General features: G+C 40.6%; 1 protein-coding gene across 3 annotated transcripts in view; it reads right to left on the bottom strand.

Moving 5' to 3' along the window:
• The window catches only part of PLXNB2 (plexin B2), a 331,427-nt gene that overhangs the window by 139,168 nt on the left and 170,288 nt on the right, over window positions 1-21,971 (bottom strand). For all 3 annotated transcript variants that reach the window (XM_074942362.1, XM_074942360.1, XM_074942361.1), the window contains one exon: window positions 7,563-7,644. In XM_074942362.1, coding sequence (XP_074798463.1) covers window positions 7,563-7,564 — 2 coding nt within the window. In that variant the 5' untranslated portion in view covers window positions 7,565-7,644. The remainder of the gene's footprint in view (window positions 1-7,562; window positions 7,645-21,971) is intronic.

Genomic DNA, 21,971 nt, shown 5'->3' with positions numbered 1-21,971 from the left:
AGAAAAGAAGATTGGTGCCCATATCAGTGCTTGCTCACACCAGTGGTGTTTACTTATCTGAAGCAAAAAGATTTGGTTTCACTCTGACCCAAGCACCAATGGTCATAAGGGAGTGTTATCTTTGTCCAATAGTTAAAAATAGGTGGAGAAAAGAAAAAAACTGTGGAACATCTTAGAAGGAAGCTGCATGGAGATTTAATCAGAATACTAAGTAGCTTAGGTATGTGAGACACATCTAAACAGGTATCAGTTATTAAATAGGAGTGTGGTCTTTCAATCCAGAAGAAAAACACCAGACAAATGCAGTGGGACTTGACTCAGGGAGCCTAGATTTCCCAAATTTGCATTGTAACCTGAAAATCCCAACCTTTCAAAGACATCTATAAAGTAGGGCTTTTTTGAAGATATATTTTGAGGATCTAGAATCAATGTCATCAACTATTTTTCACAGATGGACTCTTTAAAGGCTGCTTAGCTACATACTGTACTGGTTTTTAAGCTCTCTCTCTCTCTCTTTTTTTTTTTTTTTTTTTTTTTTTTAATATTCAGTAGACATCAGTAGCCAATCGGAAACATGGTGTTAGTACGATCTCTTTCATGTTGTCTACAGATTACTTTGTGGCTGATAAAGACAGCGGATTTTTATTCCCTCACATTTAAGGGGAAAAGGAAGTATGTGGTGCATTAGACAGAAATTGTTCAGTGAAGCCACAACAAAATGAGAACCAGAAAAGCTGTGGTTCAGCTTTAAAATAGTAACCTACGTGACTGAGCTTAAATTCCATTCCGGTGTGACCACAGGTTTCTAGCTGGTCCCTTGAACGCTAGGGAGGCTTAGTTTTGCTTTGTTCCTCTCCAAATATCCTGACAGGATGACACAATCCAGTCCAAAAATAAACTAGAGTTTAATTTTGCTTTAGCATTTCTCTGTAGATGCCTGCATTCTTCTAATACGGTATCAGTGCATACCCAGCCTACGCTGAACATTTCAAATGCCTAGTTATTTATAAAAACAGAACACATGGCCGTTGGTGGGGGAGAGCTGAGTGCTCTTAATGGGGATTGAAATGGGGGTGTGAATCATCACTTTCTCCTTTTTAATCCTTTTCTCCCCCTCTGTTTTGGGCTTTGTTCCTGGCAGTAGCATTTATTCACTCCAAGTAGGGCCAAAGCAGCAATGAAGTTCTCTGAATTTGAAATCCAGACAATGCCGAGTATTACTTCCGCTGTATGTGCCTGCTCTGTGCTGTTCAATCAGTTGAGACCCTTTCTTTGTACTCTGGGTTTTTCCCTCCCCTATGTAACAATCCCTATCAGCTACAAGCCTTTTGCTGCAGTTTTGTTTAGTTTCCCACCTGCTCTGCAATAGTGAGAAGGGAATGGTGTAGCACTGAAAGCTCAGTGTGTCACTCACCAGTACAAAGGTGCTGTATAATACACAGAATTTCAGAACCCAAACAGGTATCTAATAACCGTTTACATAACATAAAAATGCACTTGAAAATAAATTCCACATTTTAACTAAAATTGTGCTTAGCAATACATTAAATGGCATGCTGAATGGGACACATTGCTCATTTAATATCCCAATGCTCTTTTTTTTGTCATGGCCAAACAGCATGGCAAATTTGTTCTCCAGCCCAATTATGCCACTGTGCTAACTGTGTAACAGAACGGGGAAAGAGGAGCAGAAAGTACGTCAGAAATAACAAGGTAACTTTTGGATCATATTAAAGAAGTTCTGTATTAAAATCACAAATGAGTTTGATTCCCCATAGTTTAAATTCCAGGGTATTACTAATTAAGAGGTCTCTTGGTTTTTGGTACTGTTTCTCTCCCTCTATATGTGAAACTTGCAAGCTGCTAATTGTGTTAGTACATTCTAAGACAGAATCTGTTCTCAAAGCAATTCTTTGTAACAACAACTACTCGCACAGAGAGAGACTCAAAGCAATACTCTGTAACAGAAACAGCACCCAGAGACTCCCCGCCCTTTTGTTGTATTCATTTTGTTGTATTAACAATTGTGATTAAAATAGAGATAGAGGATGTATGTGGATGGATGCTTGGTGTGGATAATAACTGAATGATCAGGGAGGTGCCAACCTAAGAAATGCAGTGTCCATCGGCTGAAGAAGGCGTCAAGTGGATATAATCAGAGGTCCCCCGGAGGGCAGACTGGAATCCACCCAACAGCCTCAAGAATAGGAGAACCAAAGAACAAGATAACATCTGGCAGCACGGAGCCGTCAGGAATGTGCCATCTGCTGATTGATTCAGCAACAGCATGATGAAGCAATTCCCATAGACTGGCAGAGGAAGAAATTCCTATAAAAATGGACTCTAGAAAGTGAGAACTTTGGGGTCTGATTCTGCAAACCAACTTCCAGGAGCATCAGATGAGCATCTGACAAGGCCCTGCTCCCTCCTCATGTCCAGGCCACCTGGCCAGTGGCTTGGCATGAGAAACTCTTGCAGAACCTTGCAGAACCTGTGTGTGTGTATGAATGAATGTGTGAATAAATATGAAATTGAATGGAATGTTATCGCTATTAACTAACTGCTTACTATGATTCTTTCTGTATTCACAATAAATGTGGCATTTTGCCTTTTCCCCTTTAAGATCCTGCTGGTTTTTATTTTATTGGTATTACAAACTCACATTTTTAATGAAATTAACAGTGGAAGGTGGATAAATTAATTGTCATTATATTTGCCTTCCAAATTCAAGCACCTTTCCTTCTTTACACAGCCCTCACACAACCCCTGCTCAATAAAATCTTCAAAGGAAGACCCTCCCAGACTTGCCTATATTGTGCACATTCCTCATTACTTTTGCTGCTCCAACAAGAATTCTTTGCCTGATGCTATGAAAAGGGGTGCAGGCCCAAGGCCTTGAGCTCCTGGGAACCAAGAACTCCTGAAATGCAGTCTTGGATCTAACAGGCCCTCTCTTTGGCCAACACTCCCAAACCTTGGGGCCTCAGATTTAGAGCCTAAATGCATGTTGAGGCATCAAAATAACCGGCCTGAATTTCAGGAGTGCAAACACTTGAAGCACCAATTGAAGTCTACGACAGCTAAGTGTGTCCATCCCCTCTGACAATCAGGCTAGTTAGTTAGGCGTCTAAATCTTCAGCACCCAACTTTGAAAATGCTGGCTTTAAACACTGCTTCAGTTTCCTCATCTATAAATAATACTTACCTGACAGGTGTTCTGTGAGGATTAGCTAATATTGTGAGACCACTCTTGAAGATCAAAATGTTATTAAGCATTCTGGCAGGCTGATATTTTGAAGTTGAACTTGATGCCACAGCTCTCCTATAATGCTAAGAATGCTAAGAATTTACATTACGGTCTCCTTGATATTAGATATTAAATTGTACAAATTAAACACTTTCAGGAATACCAGAAAATAAAAGATTAATGTGCAGATCTTCAACATCTCAAGAAAGACAAATGTATTCCTTAAAATATAAAAAAGGAAAAAGTGTTCTGGAATCTGAGTGCATAAGCATTATGATACAGTTGTTAATTACATGATCCTCTACTATTTTTTCCACTGGATCCCTGTCTCATTTAATGCACAGACCCCCTAAGCTTATGGGCCGCCCAAGTCACAACATCCACATTAGCATGCGAACTCGAGCCCCACTAGTGGAAGTCTGTCTACCCAGGCAGGGAGGCTCACTCCCAGCTGCAATACAGACATACAGCAGAACCTCAGAGTTACGAACATCTTGGGAATGGAGGTTGTTCATAACTCTGAAATGTTGTAATTCTGAACAAAACATTATGGTTCTTTGAAAAGTTTACAATTGAACATTGATTTAGTACAGCTTTGAAACTTTACTGTGAAGAAAAATGGTGCTTTTAACCATCTTAATTTAAATGAAACAAGCACAGAAACAGTTCTTACCTTATCAATTTTTTTTTGTTAAACTTTTCCCCCTTTTTAGTAGTTTATGTTTAAAACAGTATAGTACTGTGCAGTATTTGCCTTTTGGGGGAGAGGGGGGTGTCTCTGCTGCCTGATTGCATACTTCCAGTTCCAAATGAGGTGTGTGGTTGACTGGTCAGTTCATAACTCTGGTGTTTGTAAAGCTAAGGTTCTACTGTATTCTTATGGTCTAATTACTATAGTACTGGCCATAGCTCCCAATAAGGGTCTGGCCCCTAGCGAATTGGGCATTGTGCAAACACATGAGAAAAAAAGGACCGTCGAAATACTGGTGTTCTAGCCAGGCTCTTTATGGGTGTGTTTAATAATGATCTGTTTGGGAGCAATTAGGAAAAAGGAATACATTAAGTATTTGTCCTGCCAACCTCAGATTATGATAAATATACAAGACGAATCCAATTCAAGTGTCTCATTTTGCGTGTCTCCCCCCCCCCCAAACAGAAGATTTAAACCTAGTCAGTCTGTGATCTTTTGGCTCCTTGCATGCTTTCTGCTTCCGCAGCCCCACGGGCACTGTCCCATTCCATCCTCCCACATTGACAACCCCCTTCACTCTGCATAATTAGCATGTCCCAGTGCAATTACCACCTTCCTGTCCCCTTCTGTCTCTCCATCTCTCCCCAAACAACCTAGTTTTACTACTGTTGCCCTTCCTCCCCTCTCTTCCTTCCACCATTTAACTCAGCTGTGAGGGGAAAGCAGTAAAGCAAAATGTCACCCACCTTTTGGTTCCAGTTTGACTAATAAGCATTTGGAAGCACAAGCTGAAAGTGCTTACAAGTATTTTTGGAGGTTTATTCTACTCTATCAGTTTTAAAAGTAACTGAGTAACAAAACCATTCAACTGCAATGACAAATTAATATAACATGCTTCAATCTTATCGTGTTTCATATCATTTTCCCACATTTCTTTGTCAAAACAAAAAAATAATTTTTATTGCACAAATCTATTCTGGGTGTTCTGTGCATTAGAAAAGGTGACAAGCGGCAGAGTGGCCTAGTGGAAGAGGAACCTGACAGGTTCTTAGGATCCTATTCCTGGTTCAGCATGTGACCTCTGTGTGATTGTTTCTACTCCCACTCTGTTTTGTCCATACAGATTGCAAGCTCTCCAGTCTCTCTGTGTATGGACAGCACCTAGCACAATAAAACACTGATTTTGCTTGGGGCCCCTAGGTGCTATGGTAATACAAAATAATTAAGTCTTTTAAAAATAGTGGCTATAAAGAGGCATTGTCCCACTCCATATATCTGCTAATCCAGTGCTATCCCAATCTCTTAGACACTGCGGGATTAGTATCTGACAAAGAATTCAAAATTTAGGAAGATATGCTTTTAATTGTAATGCATTACTGGTACAAAGGCACGTATATAAATTAGAAATGAAGTTTCCACTCAGAGCTTTAATCTGTATGTTCATACAGTTAAAACAGATGAAAAACAACATGTATTGGAGATCACCTTAATTCTGCCACAATGGATAAAAATGTTGACACTAATTTAACTAACTGGCATGTTTTTCTATTGAAATTGACAGAGGAACATATACAGCAAGAGATTTGGCCAACATGGTAACCATCAATTTAAAGCGGCTTGCTGTATACTCTGAGTTTCGATGTGTGAATAAAATGACTCATTTCCTAAACGTGAGGTTTTATATATTTTGAAGGGCAATTTTTAACTTTTAAGCGATTTGAAATTAAAACCCTATACTAAATGGCTCTGTACCTTGCTGCATGTTTATTTCTTTAAAAGATTGTGCTTACTGCATAGGCATGAGAAAACAGAAGGAAATAAACAATGTGAAATGGGGCACTAAGTGATGAGACTGACATGAAAAACAGCTCAGTCAACCATAACGCAAACATGATGGTTCAACTGCTATACAAGTGTGCTCCCCCCTTCCCCATGCCCCCCGCCCAGAGACTTCAGGAAGTTTGAATGTATAGTTATTGCCACATGTTCATTAAATATGTCTTGCTTTGGTGTTTCTAAGGCACGTATCACTATGGGATTTAGACGGTGAGTCATGAGAGCAGAGTACTACACACAACTCAAACATCCTTAGATTCTCAAGAAGTATCACTGGCTGAATCAGGGTCATTGTACTGCCTTAGGGACATCAGCCCCAGACCTTCAGGACTTGAACAACCGGTGATAGCTCCTTGGAAATCCTTCCAGGTTTAACTCCACTGCATGCTAGGAGGTTTTTAAGCTCTGATCCTGCAACCATCAACTTCTCTAGTGAAGCTTACACTGACAATGTGCAGAGCAGGCACCAGTTAGCGCTGTATGGACATTCGTTCAGTGCAGACATGATCAATGAACCTTTGGCTTATATATGTTGCTGATGAATCTCAATTTAAGTAGATCCCAATAACTTCTAGACAAAACAATCCCATAGGTTTGCCAAGGTTGCCCTCTTATAGATGGTTGATGGTTTTTGGACTACTGACTGGCTAGTAATTTTACAAGTTCACAGAAACTTGCAGCCATGGGAAACAGGAGGTGAGATTGTTGGGAAAACGTAGCAAATTAAAAAGACTGGAAGAAATCTGTGGCAGCATGGTTATCACTATCATTATAACCATGCAGAACCTCCCATGGTGACAGCAAGGATACAACTCACTCAGATCTTTCTGTTCCAAAAAATCTTTCTGTTCCAAAAACACACTTGAGCTAAAGGAGAACTTCCGTTAGCAGCAGAGAGTCTATGACACACAGATAACGCGTTCTAATTCTACGTATTAAAAGGTATCATAGCTACTATATAGGTAAGGTATGTAACAATATTATCAAACACTCCTAGACCAAGGAGAAGTAAAATATGGTATATGCTTTCAATAGAGGTTGCAATAAAACTGTAACAGTTATGAAATATGATAATGGGTTATACACTGATGGTGATGTAATAACATTTTTTAAAAGGATTTAACTGGAGTTCTTAGCTTACTGTTAGAAAACAATTGCCTCTAGATTTGAAAAAGTTACTTCCAGAGGGCAGTAATGCGCTCAGACTGAAACTTCAGGAATTGAAAACACTACTTACAGTGAAAAAGAAAAACATTGCACTGAAGTTTGTATTATAAATCCAAATCTTCAGTGCAAAAATACATGCTGTAGATACTACATATGGGACTGTATTATACAAACTAAACCTAAATCCCATTTGAAATGGAAAATATGTCTACAATACAGGATTTAGGGATCCCAACTGGTGTTTAAACAGATTGTTTAAAATTGGCATTTACAGACAGCCCAAAGTTGCCTTTTCGTTTCAAGCAGACATATGGATAGCTAACGACACTGACAAGACCATGGTAACAGTTTAAGTCAAGTACTGGCTACAAATGTACAGATATATTTTTTTAAAGTTTGTCTTTTTACAATTAATAAAAAACACATGAGTCCTGACTGAGCATTCTTGGTGTGCTCAAAATTAGTCCCAAGTTCCATAGGAATATTAAAAATACTTGGATTTCAAAATTAGGTCTTCGTTTTGGCATCATCTGCTGGTTTACTGAATCATTTATATGGTTACTGATCATACAGCACTAGCAGTTATAAACTGCTTTATTTGTGAAAAACTGAAATACTTACATTCACTTTTTCACTAACTCTTCTTTACTGCACTTAGTTATTTTCCAGGACAGTTTTCAATCTTCTTCTTTTTCACCTTTACCTATGAAAAACAAGGAAAGGGATTACAAAAATATCCATTATTTTTATTCTTTTTACACTTCGGACTACTTATGTAACGTGATCTGTAATGGTTCAGAACCTTGTATTTAAAAAAAATATATATAGAGTCAAGTTTATTTCTTTTTAAACAAATTTTTGCCATAGCATAAGTTTGAATCCCAAGACTAAACGGAGTACTGCTCTGGGTTCACTTTCAATACTGGCTCAGGCAAGTCAGACATACAATCAATTGCAGACATATGACTAATCACTAAAGAATTGAGAACTCATATGGTGGAGTACCTGAAAGAATGTATGTTTTATATTAAGGATTGGACTTTGTATGTTCTGACTCCACTCTAGCAGAACCTGAGCACTCTCACCTTCCATTGTCTGAAGTGCTCAGCGCCTTGGCTGTATCAGACAGCTTCAGAATACTTTATAGAGGGGAAATAGCACCTAGGCATCTAAGGGCAGATAAAATACTGTCTCATTAGCACTCAAGACCACTGCTCTATTATAAAAATGATGTCAAAAGGAAGTAAAACTAGGCTTTTCCACTTGAATATGAAGAGAATGACTGTTTTGGAAGAAATCTCCAGCAATGGATGTCCATCGGTAGGCAATACTGTTTTTTCTTACAGATAGTTTCTGTAAGCGTATACAGATTAGTGTATGTCCCTTTAAGCAGTGTACTGTGTATGCCAATATATGCAATAAAGGATTGTGAAACTACAGTCCCTAGCAAACCTGGACATAGTCCTTAACCAGACTACTAGATTCAAACCATTCCCCACTCCAGTTCACCTCTGGAAGTTCACCTCTGGATTTCAGTTTGTAACTATGGCCTGCTGGCCTCTAGCTCCCTCAAGGATCATGGAAGGAGTGTCAGTTGAAGGCCTTCACTTTTGGAAGTCATGCTTCACGGTGGTTTGTCAGCACCAGAGTCCAGTGTGCTTCATGCCACCTAAGGCTTATTTATTTTGTACAAAATCTGACTGGGTTTAATGTTTTTTGCATTCCATGTGTCTAGTTGCCATGGTAATAAGCACTACTTAAGAGTACACACAAATCATCTCTTTCAACCCCACTTCCATTCTCAGATAATACTTTATTATTCTTTATGATGTACCAATAATTTGCTCAGAGCTATACAAGACACAAAGGAAAATTGGATCCCTTTTTGAAGGAACTTGCAATCAAAATATACAAAGATCAGACACAAAGATGCTTTGGAAAACTCAGGGGTGCTGAGTCAGGGCACCTTTCTGCAGCTTCAGTGTTTGAATCTGAAGAAAGAAGGATGCTTGATGCACTGGGCTGGAGAGGTCATTCCAAGCAAGAAGGGGGCATGAAACCGAGCGGTTAGGGGTCCTTCATTACAGCAAGAGGGTAAAGGAAAGGAGTAGCAAGAATTGAGAAGAGAGATGTTGGCATGGGCAGAATGATGCAGTCCCTTCAAGAAGGGGATGAGAATTTTGACGTTCACATAGAGACTTGAGGAGGAGAGTGATGCGGCAGAAGGGACAGGCAAAAAAGAAGATTTTAGATGTTCTGGATAGACTGGAGTTGAGTACCACAGGAATCAGGATGGGCATAAAAGAGGAAGTTGTAAGCAAAGGCAGAAGCTAAGCAAGACATTGGCAAGTGTTTTAGCGTCAAGGACAAAGGGATTATTTTAATATATTGTGGAGAAAAGACCAACATCTTGAATGTGTGAAGGAAGGGGAGGCCCCACAACTTCAGTGTCAGAATCATGAAGAGGATTGTGGTGTTAACAGAAATCAAGAAAAAAGGAAGATGATAGTGTTTGTGAGCAAACAGGTGGGTCTCAGTTTTCATCATGTTGAAATAGAGATCATACTTTGCAATTACAGGTTGTCTTCCATTCAAAAATCTCTTTACCAACATTCATGAATTTAGCTTTACAACTACCCGTGAAGTCGGTAACAGATGGAGGAAACTGTGGTAATACATAGATTAAGCAACCTGCTGAAGATTACATGGAAGTCTTTAATACAGCCTATAAATAAAACCCAAGTCTGCAAACTCCCAGTTCTCCTGTGCTTTAAATACAAGGCTCTCTTTCCTCAATGATAATTTACACACACTGTCAGCAGTACCACGAACTCCATTTCTTAAGAAAATCCCTCCCAATGCACCCAAAGAAATTAGCATGCAGTAAGTAGACTGCAAATGCCTCAACTAGCACAGGAATGTAACAGCATATATCAGGCAACCAAGTGTTTTAGTTTGTACTTGCTAGCTAGCAGTGCCAGAGAACAACATCTCCAAACTGTAGGTAATTTAGTGATCTATAAAATAAATAAGAAGCCTCTTTCATGATAGGCTCAAGGTTTGTGCCAGATTGCTACTCTTCACTCCCTCCTTCCTCAGACTGAGTTATCAGGTTTCCAGCCTTCTCCACTCTCAGTAGCAGATTGTTTTGGCTGAATTAAGTTGGGTACAGGTGATACCATCTGCTGCAAGATTTTATTTTAAGCTCTTGTTCATGCCACAACAGCTCTTTTTCAACACCTTAAGAGCAAGTGATATAGGGGGCTTGTACGTTCATATTAGGATTGCAGCCTCCAGCAAAGTATGTGAAAGGTGCTCAGCTGTAGATATGGTAACATAAGAGCCCACAGCCAGCAGAGAACCTATTACCTTGCCCCTCATAAATACATTAAGTACCACAAGACATAGGGTCTTTGCAACCAGCTTCCAGAAACCAAAATCTATGCACCAGTAGCATAAGCGATCGATCTACCCAGGCTATATTCACTCTGACATACCTAATTGCTTCCAGATTTGCCCTCCAGAATGCAACCATTGCACTTTCTATCAAACACAAGTTTTCTCCAGGACATCAAAAGATGACCACCACCATACATGGTAGTGTAGTTAGCACTGTCAAAACATATAAGCAGTCCAAGAGCAATTGCTGTACTATAAAATACCTGGCAAAGTAACTTATTCTAGTGCTGCAAAATAAGATGCTCTTTGAGTTGAAGCAGGGGCTGATAGATCATGTCAGAGCACAAGCAACTTTTACTGAGGCAAGGCTGAATCTTCGGAGAACAGCCTCCTAAAAACTGTTGCTGGATGTTTGAAAAATGGTTTCAGATGCCACAAGGAGCAAAATGTGGAACTCTGCCTACTAAATCTTCTGCTAATGTAATAATGAGTAAGAAGAACAGGAGTACCTGTGGCACCTTAGAGACTAACAAATTTATTAGAGCATAAGCTTTCGTGGGCTGCAGCCCACTTCATCGGATGCATAGAATGGAACATATAGTAAGAAGATCTATGTATACATACAGATAAGTGGGAAAAAAGGAGTATTTGTGCTTCCTTAGAGACTAACAAATTTATTTGAGCTTAAGCTTTCGTGAGCTACAGCTCACTTCATCGGATGCATTCAGTGGAAAATACAGTGGGGAGATTTATATAGACAGAGAACATGAAACAATGGGTGTTATCATATACACTGTAAGGAGAGTGATCACTTAAGATGAGCTATTACCAGCAGGAGAACGGGGGGGGGGGGCGCGGGGGGAAACCTTTTGTAGTGATAATCAAGGTGGGCCATTTCCAGCAGTTGACAAGAACGTCTGAGGAACGGTGGGGGGGGGGGGGGGATAAACATGGGGAAATAGTTTTACTTTGTGTAATGACACATCCACTCCCAGTCTCTATTCAAGCCTAAGTTAATTGTATCCAGTTTACAAATTAATTCCAATTCAGCAGTCTCTCATTGGAGTCTGTTTTTGCAGTCTTTTTGTTGTAATATTGCGACTTTTAGGTCTGTAATCAAGTGACCAGAGAGACTGAAGTGTTCTCCGACTGGTTTATGAATGTTATAATTCTTGACGACTGATTTGTGTCCATTTATTCTTTTACGTAGAGACTGTCCAGTTTGACCAATGCACATGGCAGAGGGGCATTGCTGGCACATGATGGCATATATCACATTGGTAGATGTGCAGGTGAATGAGCCTCTAATAGTGTGGCTGATGTGATTAGGCCCTATGATGGTGTCCCCTGAATAGATATGTGGACACAGTTGGCAACAGGCTTTGTTGCAAGGATAGGTTCCTGGGTTAGTGGCTCTGTTGTGTGGTTGCTGGTGAGTATTTGCTTCATTTTGGGGGGCTGTCTGTGAGCAAAGACTGGCCTGTCTCCCAAGATCTGTGAGAGTGATGGGTCGTCCTTCAGGATAGGTTGTAGATCCTTGATGATGCGTTGGAGAGGTTTTAGTTGGGGGCTGAAGGTGATGGCTAGCGGCATTCTGTTATTTTCTTTGTTGGGCCTGTCCTGTAGTAGGTGACTTCTGGGTACTCTTCTGGCTCTGTCAATTTGTTTCTTCACTTCAGCAGGTGGGTACTGTAGTTGTAAGAACGCTTGATAGAGATCTTGTAGGTGTTTGTCTGAGGGGTTAGAGCAAATGCGGTTTATCGTAGAGCTTGGCTGTAGACAATGGATCATGTGGTGTGGTCTGCATGAAAGCTGGAGGCATGTAGGTAAGTATAGCGGTCAGCAGGTTTCCGGTATAGGGTGGTGTTTATGTGACCATCGCTTATTAGCGCAGTAGTGTCCAGGAAATGGACCGCTTATGTGGACTGGACCAGGCTGAGGTTGATGGTGGGATGGAAATTGTTGAAATCACGGTGGAATTCCTCAAGAGCTTCTTTTCCATGAGTCCAGATGATGAAGACTCATCAATGTATCACAAGTAGAGGAGGGGCACTAGGGGACGAGAGCTAAGGAAGCGTTGTTCTAAGTCAGCCATAAAACTGTTGGCATACTGTGGGGCCATGCAGGTACCCATAGCAGTGCTGCTGACTTGAAGGTATATATTGTCCCCAAATGTGAAATAGTCGTGGGTGAGGACAAAGTCACAAAGGTCAACCACCAGGTTTGCCGTGACATTATCGGGGATACTGTTCCTGATAGCTTGTAGTCCATCTTTGTGTAGAATGTTGGTGTAGAGGACTTCTACATCCACAGTAGCCAGGAGGGTGTTTTCTGGAAGATCACCGATGGATTGTAGTTTCCTCAGAAGTCAGTGGTGTCTCGAAGATAGCTGGGAGTGCCGGTAGCGTAGGGCTTGAGAAGAGAGTCCACATAGCCAGACAATCCTGCTGTTAGGGTGCCAATGCCTGAGATGATGGAGCGTCCAGGATTTCCAGGTTTATGTATCTTGGGTAGCAAATAGAATACCCCTGGTCAGGGTCCCAAATGTGATAGTGAGATCCATGTTAGAAACGGTATTTATTGTGCCTCTTAGATTGGCTCTCCTGCCTACCCCCTGAAGGTAACTTTACATTCAAAGCCACTTGGAAGCTTTCAGACAGGTAAATTTTGAGAATTAAAAATAATCTGCCATGGAACATTTGCCTTCTTTCTTCCCCCAACCCCTTAAGAAATTCCTACCTACTCCCCCCCAAAATTACACTGCTCTAAGAGGGAGGTCAAGCAATATTCTGCTCTGGACCAGCAACGGGTTTACCATCCAACATCTTATGCATTATATCAGGGCTAAGAATCAGGGCTTTACACCAATAGAAAATAACTGGGAATCACTCCTTTGCAATGGGACATAGCACTTCTTTCTAGCCTTGACCGATCACAAGTTATCAAACCTTAGAACTGACACTGGTCCAGATTCTGTACTACCATGGCCCTCATATAATCATTCAGACCTGTGCAAAGTGAGTGCAAGGTGAGTATAAAATGCTACCACATCATAATTTTTCACTCATTTAGCCAGTGGAGTATCTACTTTGCACAGGTGTAAATGACAGAGCAAACCAAAGCAGAATCAGACCCAGTATGATTTACAGACAACCTATTTTAGAAACTCCTAAAACCAATTTCCCTCTTCCTCCAACAATACAGTTGAACAAGGGCAGATTTATTTTACAGAAGGATAACTAAAATTATATCATATCATGGTATACTAGTGGAGCATTATAAAAAATATGAGAGATGCAAGTTTTCAATGCAACTAGTTTGTATGTGTATTTTGTCTCATGTTAGAATCTACTTTTCATGAATGGTTCTGTAACGCACTATTGAATGTGTTACAGGTCCCTCCTTTGTGCCTGATTAAAATAGGAGATTCTATTGCAGCCTGAGGGCTGGTCTACAATACCACGAAAAATGAATCTCAGTTACACTACTTCAGTTACGTGAATAATAGAACTGAAGTCAACGTAGCTAGATTTACTTGCCGCGGTATCTACACTATGCTGTGACTTCCCTTATGCTTCTTGGGGAGGTGGAGTACACAAATCAATGGGAGAGTGCTCTCCCATTGATTTAGCGTGTCTTCACTAGACCTGCTAAATCGACACTGCTCCATCTATCATAGCAGTGCCGATTTAGCTGGTAGTATAGACACTACCTTAGCTAGGGAGCTTTAGTGCTCTAGGTCATGCTGTAGAGACTCATGCTTTTAGCGCCAAAGGCCCCAATTCAATCCCCAATGTGTCAGCTAAGATGTTGGCCACCACAGTTACATAGAATACATTGGCTGTTCCTGGTCCCATTACTGTGGTGGCACACACAAGGGAGATTTCTGCTTCCAGGTTGTTGCTGTAGAGCTGGGAAACTGGCTACATGATTACCACTGAATGGAATTTTACACCTTAGTACAATTAGTTACTATGTGGCAGAACATATCCCTCTTGATAATTTTGTGAACTCTGGGTGGTTTAAAAATTACAAACATACTTCATTAGAAATTAGCTATTAACTCGTTACCCTGAGCTACTGTTTATAAATATAATGATCAAAGTGATTATAACAAAGGCTATCCCATTATAATAAGGCAGATGAGTCGTGCTGTCAGCTGCTTGGGAAAAGCTCCCAGTTAGAATGAGGACACAGAAGAAAGAAATAGTAAGAGGAAAATGTACAGCTCTCTGCCTTCTCCTTCCATCAAAAGGAATTGGGTAGACAACTGGGATATCCAAAGGCACAGCAGAACTGGATAACCCTCTCATTTATGACTCCGAGTGTAGTGATTAATAAAGGCAATATGCCTGGAAACAGGCATACATGGCACAACCTTCTATTCCAGCAGCTGAAGGTTAGATATCAGAGTTTATTGTACATAGTCGGAACCTCTAGGATCAGACTAAAAATCCAATATTGTTCCAATTAATGTTCTAGCTTGTACCTGTGTTTATTAGTATGGCTGTGTCTGCTAAAGAGACTGGTTTCCCTAAACTGATATAATCAGTGCTTTTGATCTCAGCCTCTGGTCTCTTTATAGCAATTGAGAGCATAACATTTTAAGGGGTCCACGTGAGTACCTTATGATCTTCTAATATACAACCATAACGTGTCAAGCTGTTCTTAATGGCCCTGTATAAAATCCTGAGATAAATTCTAGCCACCTGCACAATTCAAAACACAGCCTCCAGAAGCACTGATTTCTCAAGAAAGGAAAATTTTTAAAAAACAGTACTCTTCAAGAGCAAATATTATTTTCCATTTTTTACAGATGGGTAATGCAGCACAGAAGTTAATTCACTTGCCCAAGGTTCATGGATTCCAAGGCCAGAAGGGCCCACTATGACCATCTAGTTTGCCCGCCTGTATAACACAGGGTATAGAACTTCCCCAAAATAATTCCTAGAGCAGATCTTTTAGAAAAACATCCAAGGTCACACAGTGAGTGGCAGATGTGGTAACAGAATACAGGGCTCCTGGTTTTCCAGTTCCATACGTTAACCATTATACTATGGTGACCCTATGGAGGAGACTCATCTAACGCTTCTCCTTGCCAGTACAAGTTTCTCCCTATTAGACATTCACTAGGATTTTGCCCTGACAGGGTTTAAATGTGCTAAGTGACAGGACTTCCCCTAAGGTCATAATTCCACAGTAGAACCAAGTTCACCATATGAAAATTTTCCCTGGTATTCAGCATAATATTGACAGACATCCGAAGATCCATGCATTCAGAGCTACCTGAAGTTCTCCCAACTGGTTTAGATTCACTCTTACCCCTTGCCCCCTCCCATTCAATGATCTGAAATGATACTGCAGTTTTCCTCTGACCCAACTATTATACAATCATATCTCTTCTTTTGTGTTCAGGGAGACAAAAAGGCAAAGAGGGGGTGGGGGAGCACACACAACAACCTTGGATAATATGATTCTAATTCAAAGGCATTTTTGAAAGTTGAAGAAGCTGTGTTGCCAAATAAAGTTGCTGAAGATCATAGGAGCTGATGTAATCTTGAATCAAATTATAGACTAGATTAGATTCACCCTAAATTCTTCAAACTAATAAAAATATACTTGATCTAACAGTGAAGTAGCTACAGGCACTTTTAGATCACAAGCATCACTAGGCATATTTCACGATGTTAGCTGTGTTCAAACTTACAAGTACCTCTGTTCTTTCTATAAAATATCCTACCATTGCTGTGTGGCTAGTTTGAAAAAATAGTCATTATCTGCTACCCAAGGGACACAAAATACACCAAAATTGTGCTATGATCAATGCTCAGTCAAGGTAGATTGTGCAACACCCAAGGATAGTATTTCAGAGTTTTTCACCTCAAAAAGAAAATCAGTATTTGCTTTATTATACTCTTCCTCTTTCCACAGGTGAAGGAATTTCACAGACACAGTTTTATTTCAGAGTGTGCTGATTTTCTATTGATCTGGCCTGACCTGGATTTGAAATAGGATCCTACATGAAATAGGATCTTTGGATGCTCAAACATGCGCAGCCTGCAGAAGTGGTTAAACAAAAGGGAAACAAAAAAAAAAAGATGTAAAAGTTTTTAAACACACAGGGCTTGTAAAAACTAATTTTGAAGTGCCCTCCATTTCTCTAGACTGGAAGTAATATATTATTTCTGTAGAGCCTTTTCTATCAAGCCCTCAAAGTGCTTTATTTATACAGTGCCATTGGTGTGCATGATGCTTTAGAAAGGTGAATTTTAATGGCCAAAGTCATCCAAACCACAAATGTAATTAAGGCAGTTTAAAACTGGCCCCCCAAAAGGACTTTTACCCTGCCTCAGAGATTTTACAATCTACGTGCCCAATCCTGCAATTCCTTAATCACATAGCCAATGGGAGTACTTGCACAACAGGTTCAAGGATTATTCCCGAAGAACACAGGCTGCCTTGTGTGAGTAAGAGGCAGGCAGTCTGGTGGAGAAGCAGAGAAACCTTACAGATCCAGAGGCACAGGCAGCCTTGGAAGATGGAGCAAAAGGAGGGAAGTGTGGTTCGATTAACATAACAAGGAGGGGAGAAAGTGATGAAAGATAGTGGGACATAAGGACTCAGCAACAGTAAAATTGAGGGGAGAGGAGGGTGTAGATATGGAGAGTTCCTCCTGGATATTGCAAATGTTTGCCTTTCAGAGAAAGAGAAAGGAGAAGGAGGAAGGGGTTAGAGAAGATAACGTTGAGCAGGGAGTTCAGAGCTTTACAAACACTATTTCAGTTTCATGATGCTCAGATAAGGGATCACCTTCCCCCATTGAAATTCATGAAATGCAGCCTCCTCTGGAGTGGAGCACAAAATTTTATGACACTTTCTGGCATGACAAGCCATACAAGTGTAGACAATTTTTTTTTTTTTTTTTTAAAGAGAGAGACGGACCCTTTGGGTATCTAAGGTAGGTAAAATGTGCCCCAGACAGGGCTTACACACTATGTTTGGAGTTTTATTCCCTGTGCACAGCTAATTAAACGCTACAAAAACAAAGCCGTCACAACAAAGGTAGTTAGAAAATTCACTGAAATTTAAACATTCCATGGGAATCAGTAAATTTCAACCAAGTTCCATTGGAAACCAGGCAGGTTCCCAATGGAATCTTTCCTGCCAGGCAATTTTCAAAAGATGCCGTGATTCCTGCCAGCTCGCCTGGCTCATTCCTCAGCAGCCCAGGCTCTCTGCTTCTTGGCAAACGCTTGGGGGACTTTTGGGGAGTCAGGAGCCTGGAATCCCTAGTTCCCAAGCTCTCAGGTACACCTGGGCTCCCAGGCTCCTCTGGAGCTGCGGTTCCCCAGACCTTTAGTTCCCCACTTGGCTGGCTAACTGGAGAGCTGGGCATCTGTTCCCCACCTGGTTGGCTCCCAGGGCAGCCCAAATGGAGGACAGGCAGGTGGCCTGCCTGCCATGCAGCTATTCCACGGGAAAAAAATTTCATACGGCTAGAGAACACTCTCTTTCCCTCCCACATGACCAAAATCTCAGTTTTCCAGCTCAGGTGTAATCACCACACAACAGTTGAGGGCATGGGAAGAATATCATTCCCAACTGAAAGTGATGGGGCTAATTTTAGGGAGGAAAAATAATTACTCAATTTGGAATTTGACCTGGTCATCAAGTTAAAACCCCATTTCTTATGAAACATACCATGGTAGCTTTAATAATCAAACGATAAGGACCATGATTTTATGAGCCCTGCAAAGAGCCTCCAGCAACACAATGCCCTTTAACAGAATTCTGACTCAAAGGGGAGAATACCACCTATTGAATTGCTGAAACCACGTCCTGCAGCACCTAGTGTTACTAGAACGACTGCCATCTAATACTGATCCAGCCCAGTACTGACTGGCATCTGAGATGGAAATGTGATCACAAAGCAGAAGTAGGATGTTCCCTGTATCCCCTTTTCAGTTTGTTGTGAACTAAATTTCAACTGCTCCTGACTGTATCATTTCCTAATTAACCTTTTCTGGCTACATTTAATGTTTTTATACCCATGTTTTACAGTGCCCGAGTCAGAAAATCGTGTGCGTGGGAACTGAGGAAGCTGCTTTGGTTTCACACAAAGGGAAAAGTAATATTTATAAAGGAAGTGCCCAGATTTTCTGTTCAAACAACTCACTCCTTGCTGTTTTCGTAATTACAGCTCTCCCATGGAGAAGACAAAGACGACGAAGAAGGCGGAAAAAAACCACTGATCACAGCATTTCTTTTTAAAGTAGATTACAATGGAAGAGCAAGCTCCAGTAAGAAAAGGGTTAACCACTTGGGCCATACTTTCAAGTTCTTGTTAACTAATTTACTCTTCCTACAGGCATGGAGGAAATCCACTGTGGCCACAAATATTCCTTTTTCGTTTCAATGCTACTCTATACTAAATGAATTTTAATGGCCAACCAAAGCAATCCAAACCACAAATATAATTAAGGCTGTTTAAAACTGGCTCCACAAAATGTTGAGAACTTCTCTGAACTCCTTGCAAGTCTTAGTTTATGCTTTCCACCAGCAGTCTCGTTAACCGTACTCCCTTCATTTCCACTTTCAGCTGATGAGCATTTCATCAAGAGCAACTGTGGGAACGGGCTTCTATGCAGATTTGTACCAAGTTGAAGAGGGGTGGATTGGTCAGCAGTTTGCTGCCACAGCAATCAATAGGAGCTTCATTATTTATCATCTATGGAGCAAAGCGTTATGTTCTCATGTTAGAAGATGACGGAGGAGAAATCTCACTCAGCAGTGTCTGTGATGCTGTCAGTAATGTAGCTCATGTCTATCCATCTGAGTTCTTCGGTGCCCATAACAAACATCCCAGTGCCTGAGGGAAGGGGTCAGCAGGGATGAGGACCTAGCCTCTGAAACATGGATGGTCAAAAATCTGCGGAAATAGAGGCCCTACAGACCTCTTCCCCATTGCGGAGATTCTGACCAGCCTCCGCACTTCCCTTCCCAGTGCTGGCAGCACATCCCACGCACTACTTGTGCTTCTGTTGGCTTATCTGCTGCAGCTGGTGTATGTAGGAGACAGTAATGCTGCTCTGAGCAACATTAATTTCCACACTTTTTACCTCCAACTTACACCCTGCCGGTCAGTATAGTACAGGTACCTAAACTAGCTGCTGTATCATGGAGACTTCCAACAAGTCTGAATCATGCTAGAAACAATTCTGTCCCATCTACACTAGTAGTTGAGGTGCAGGGGGTAGGGGCGTTGCTGACAATAGCTGCCAGCAATGGATCAGCTTTTTACCACAGGGCTTTTGAACTATGTCATCTCAATTTTTTGCCATAGTGAGACCCAATATGTTAGACAAATCACTGGTCTATTGAAAGAGTCAAAACCTATCTGGCAAGGGAAATTTTTTAATCACTTGATAGTGTTTGTCCAAAATTCCTAGCCAAGGTAATTGAAATTATCCATCTAATTCTCAGTATAACCTGCTGAAAATATATCATTTACACTTCCCACAGTTTTGTGGTTTATTTGTATTTGAGGTGCAAGGAGATTTGATTACTTTAGTACTCAATTTTGTTTCAATGAGAAATTTATGCTTACTGTGAGATTTTTAAATGTTTAGGAAATGGGTTTTTTTGGCAATTTTCACATTTTTAATTTTAGAATAGGACACACCTTTGGATTTGAAATTTATTCAACCTTGAGTTTCCAGAAAAATCTACAGCTTTGATTTATTTATTAAATTTGATTTGATACTAACTACAGAAAAAAATCCTGTATTTTCAAAATTAAACTTTCCCTGACTTTCCTTCTTTAGAGACAGACAAGAGAAGACAAGAGACATTTGTAAAAAAATCTTGAAATACCACGGAGGAGAAGCAAATAGTTCACACAAAGAGGTCGACAAAACCTAAACTGAGTTTCTGAGGATGAGAAATTCATTGGCTGCTGAATAATTAATGTATCCCTCCATTTGTTTCAACTCTTGTATCATTTGCCAAGCAGTAAAAAAGGAAAAATATCATTAATATAAATAGGCTGCCATGCCACCATAACTGCAAAAGGGAATTACTAACCAAAACTTGCTTACATCATTAAATAGCCTTCAGTGGGAAGTTTGGGCAAAGGATACAGATAAGTATTAAAGCGGGCTGAGATGCACAAGATCATAGACCTGTATGAAAGAGCTCTGAGGTGTTTCTGAGGCACATCTCTTGCTGGTAAGGGACAAACTATACTATTGTCAGTCATTTCTTGGACACCACTTTCATGAGGCTCTTAGCCAAGCGCCATGCAAGGAAAAGGCATTGACCTCCTGAAAAAACCCCCAAAACAAGCAGTATTTATCCCGTTATCCCTATCTGCTTTCATAAACAGGCATGACGATTCTCCACCCCCCCTTTACCCCCTGTTCCCCCCACCACACACATACTTTGCTCTTAGACAGGAAACAGTGAGATACAGGCAATCTTCATTTTGATGTTTCACAGAAAGACAGACATCTGCGAAGTTGAAGTAGATTTGTTTTTGTTAATAACTTGCTGATGCTGCTGTCCACTGTAATGACTCTCTGGGGATTTCCTGCCATGATCACTTGCCTGGAAGGGCAATGCAAGGAAGTGATAAGATGGGAATGGGAAAGGCAGCATGAGTGATTCACTGCTGCACAACTAAAACTTCCAGCAACTAAAACTTCCAGCTAATTGTAACTCGGTTCATCACGGAGGTGTTCTTTGGGTTGTAGCAACTAGAAATCACTCAATCACTTGGAACAAACTAACAGTTGTTATAAGCTATAAAGCTTATAAACAAGCTATAAAGTAACTAGCATGTCACCTAACCTGCCGCTCTGTTTGTTCCATATTTCCTTCCCAACTGTGAAATCACCAATTCTGTTACAAAGAACAGTTGAACCTTGTGATATTTGGGGTTTTGAGAATCCCTACTAGTACTTCAGGGGGTTGCAAAGTTATGAGAGTCTGCAACATTCCCCCCTCCATCAGTCTCAGAGTGATTCAATATCTATAAAGGTTGATAAAAATGACTTTTTGGGAAAAGGCAGAGGTGCTTTACCTGAGGTTTCCGCAGAGGGAGCTGCCTGCATGCAGTTTACCACCATTCCTGCTCAAGGGAACAGAACCTGTGCAGACACTGGTCCTGACATACTAAGAAAATATCTGATGGCACATTTCTGCTCCAAATAGGAATCTGACCTGCAAGACTCCACAAATATGCTTTGACTCAGCACAGGGGCAACAGTAAATGTAAACTGCATTTTGCTCATTAGGATATGTGATGTACAGAAAAACCTTCTCTGCCTGTTTTTCCAGTCTCCGCACAGTCTGTCCTAAACATAACTCTCACCCAATTACATTAAAGCTGAACTTTCTACCTCATAATGTTTGACTGGGCTCAAAATCAGACAAAAGTTGTTCCATTCCTACTTATCACCTGTACTCATGTCTCCAAAAGGTGATCCAGTACTGGATCGTAACTATAATAATGGAACCTTCTTTAAATGGCACTAGGCCAACTGTATCACACAAAGCTTTCTTCATTGTTTCCTTACACGGCTCATACTAGTACAAGTAGAAAATAAATCCACAAAACTTTCACTTGCAAAT

The sequence above is a fragment of the Natator depressus genome, chromosome 1 (genome assembly GCF_965152275.1).
Source record: "Natator depressus isolate rNatDep1 chromosome 1, rNatDep2.hap1, whole genome shotgun sequence".
Taxonomy (NCBI): Eukaryota; Metazoa; Chordata; order Testudines; family Cheloniidae; genus Natator; species Natator depressus.
This window is presented reverse-complemented; position numbering and strand designations above follow the sequence as displayed.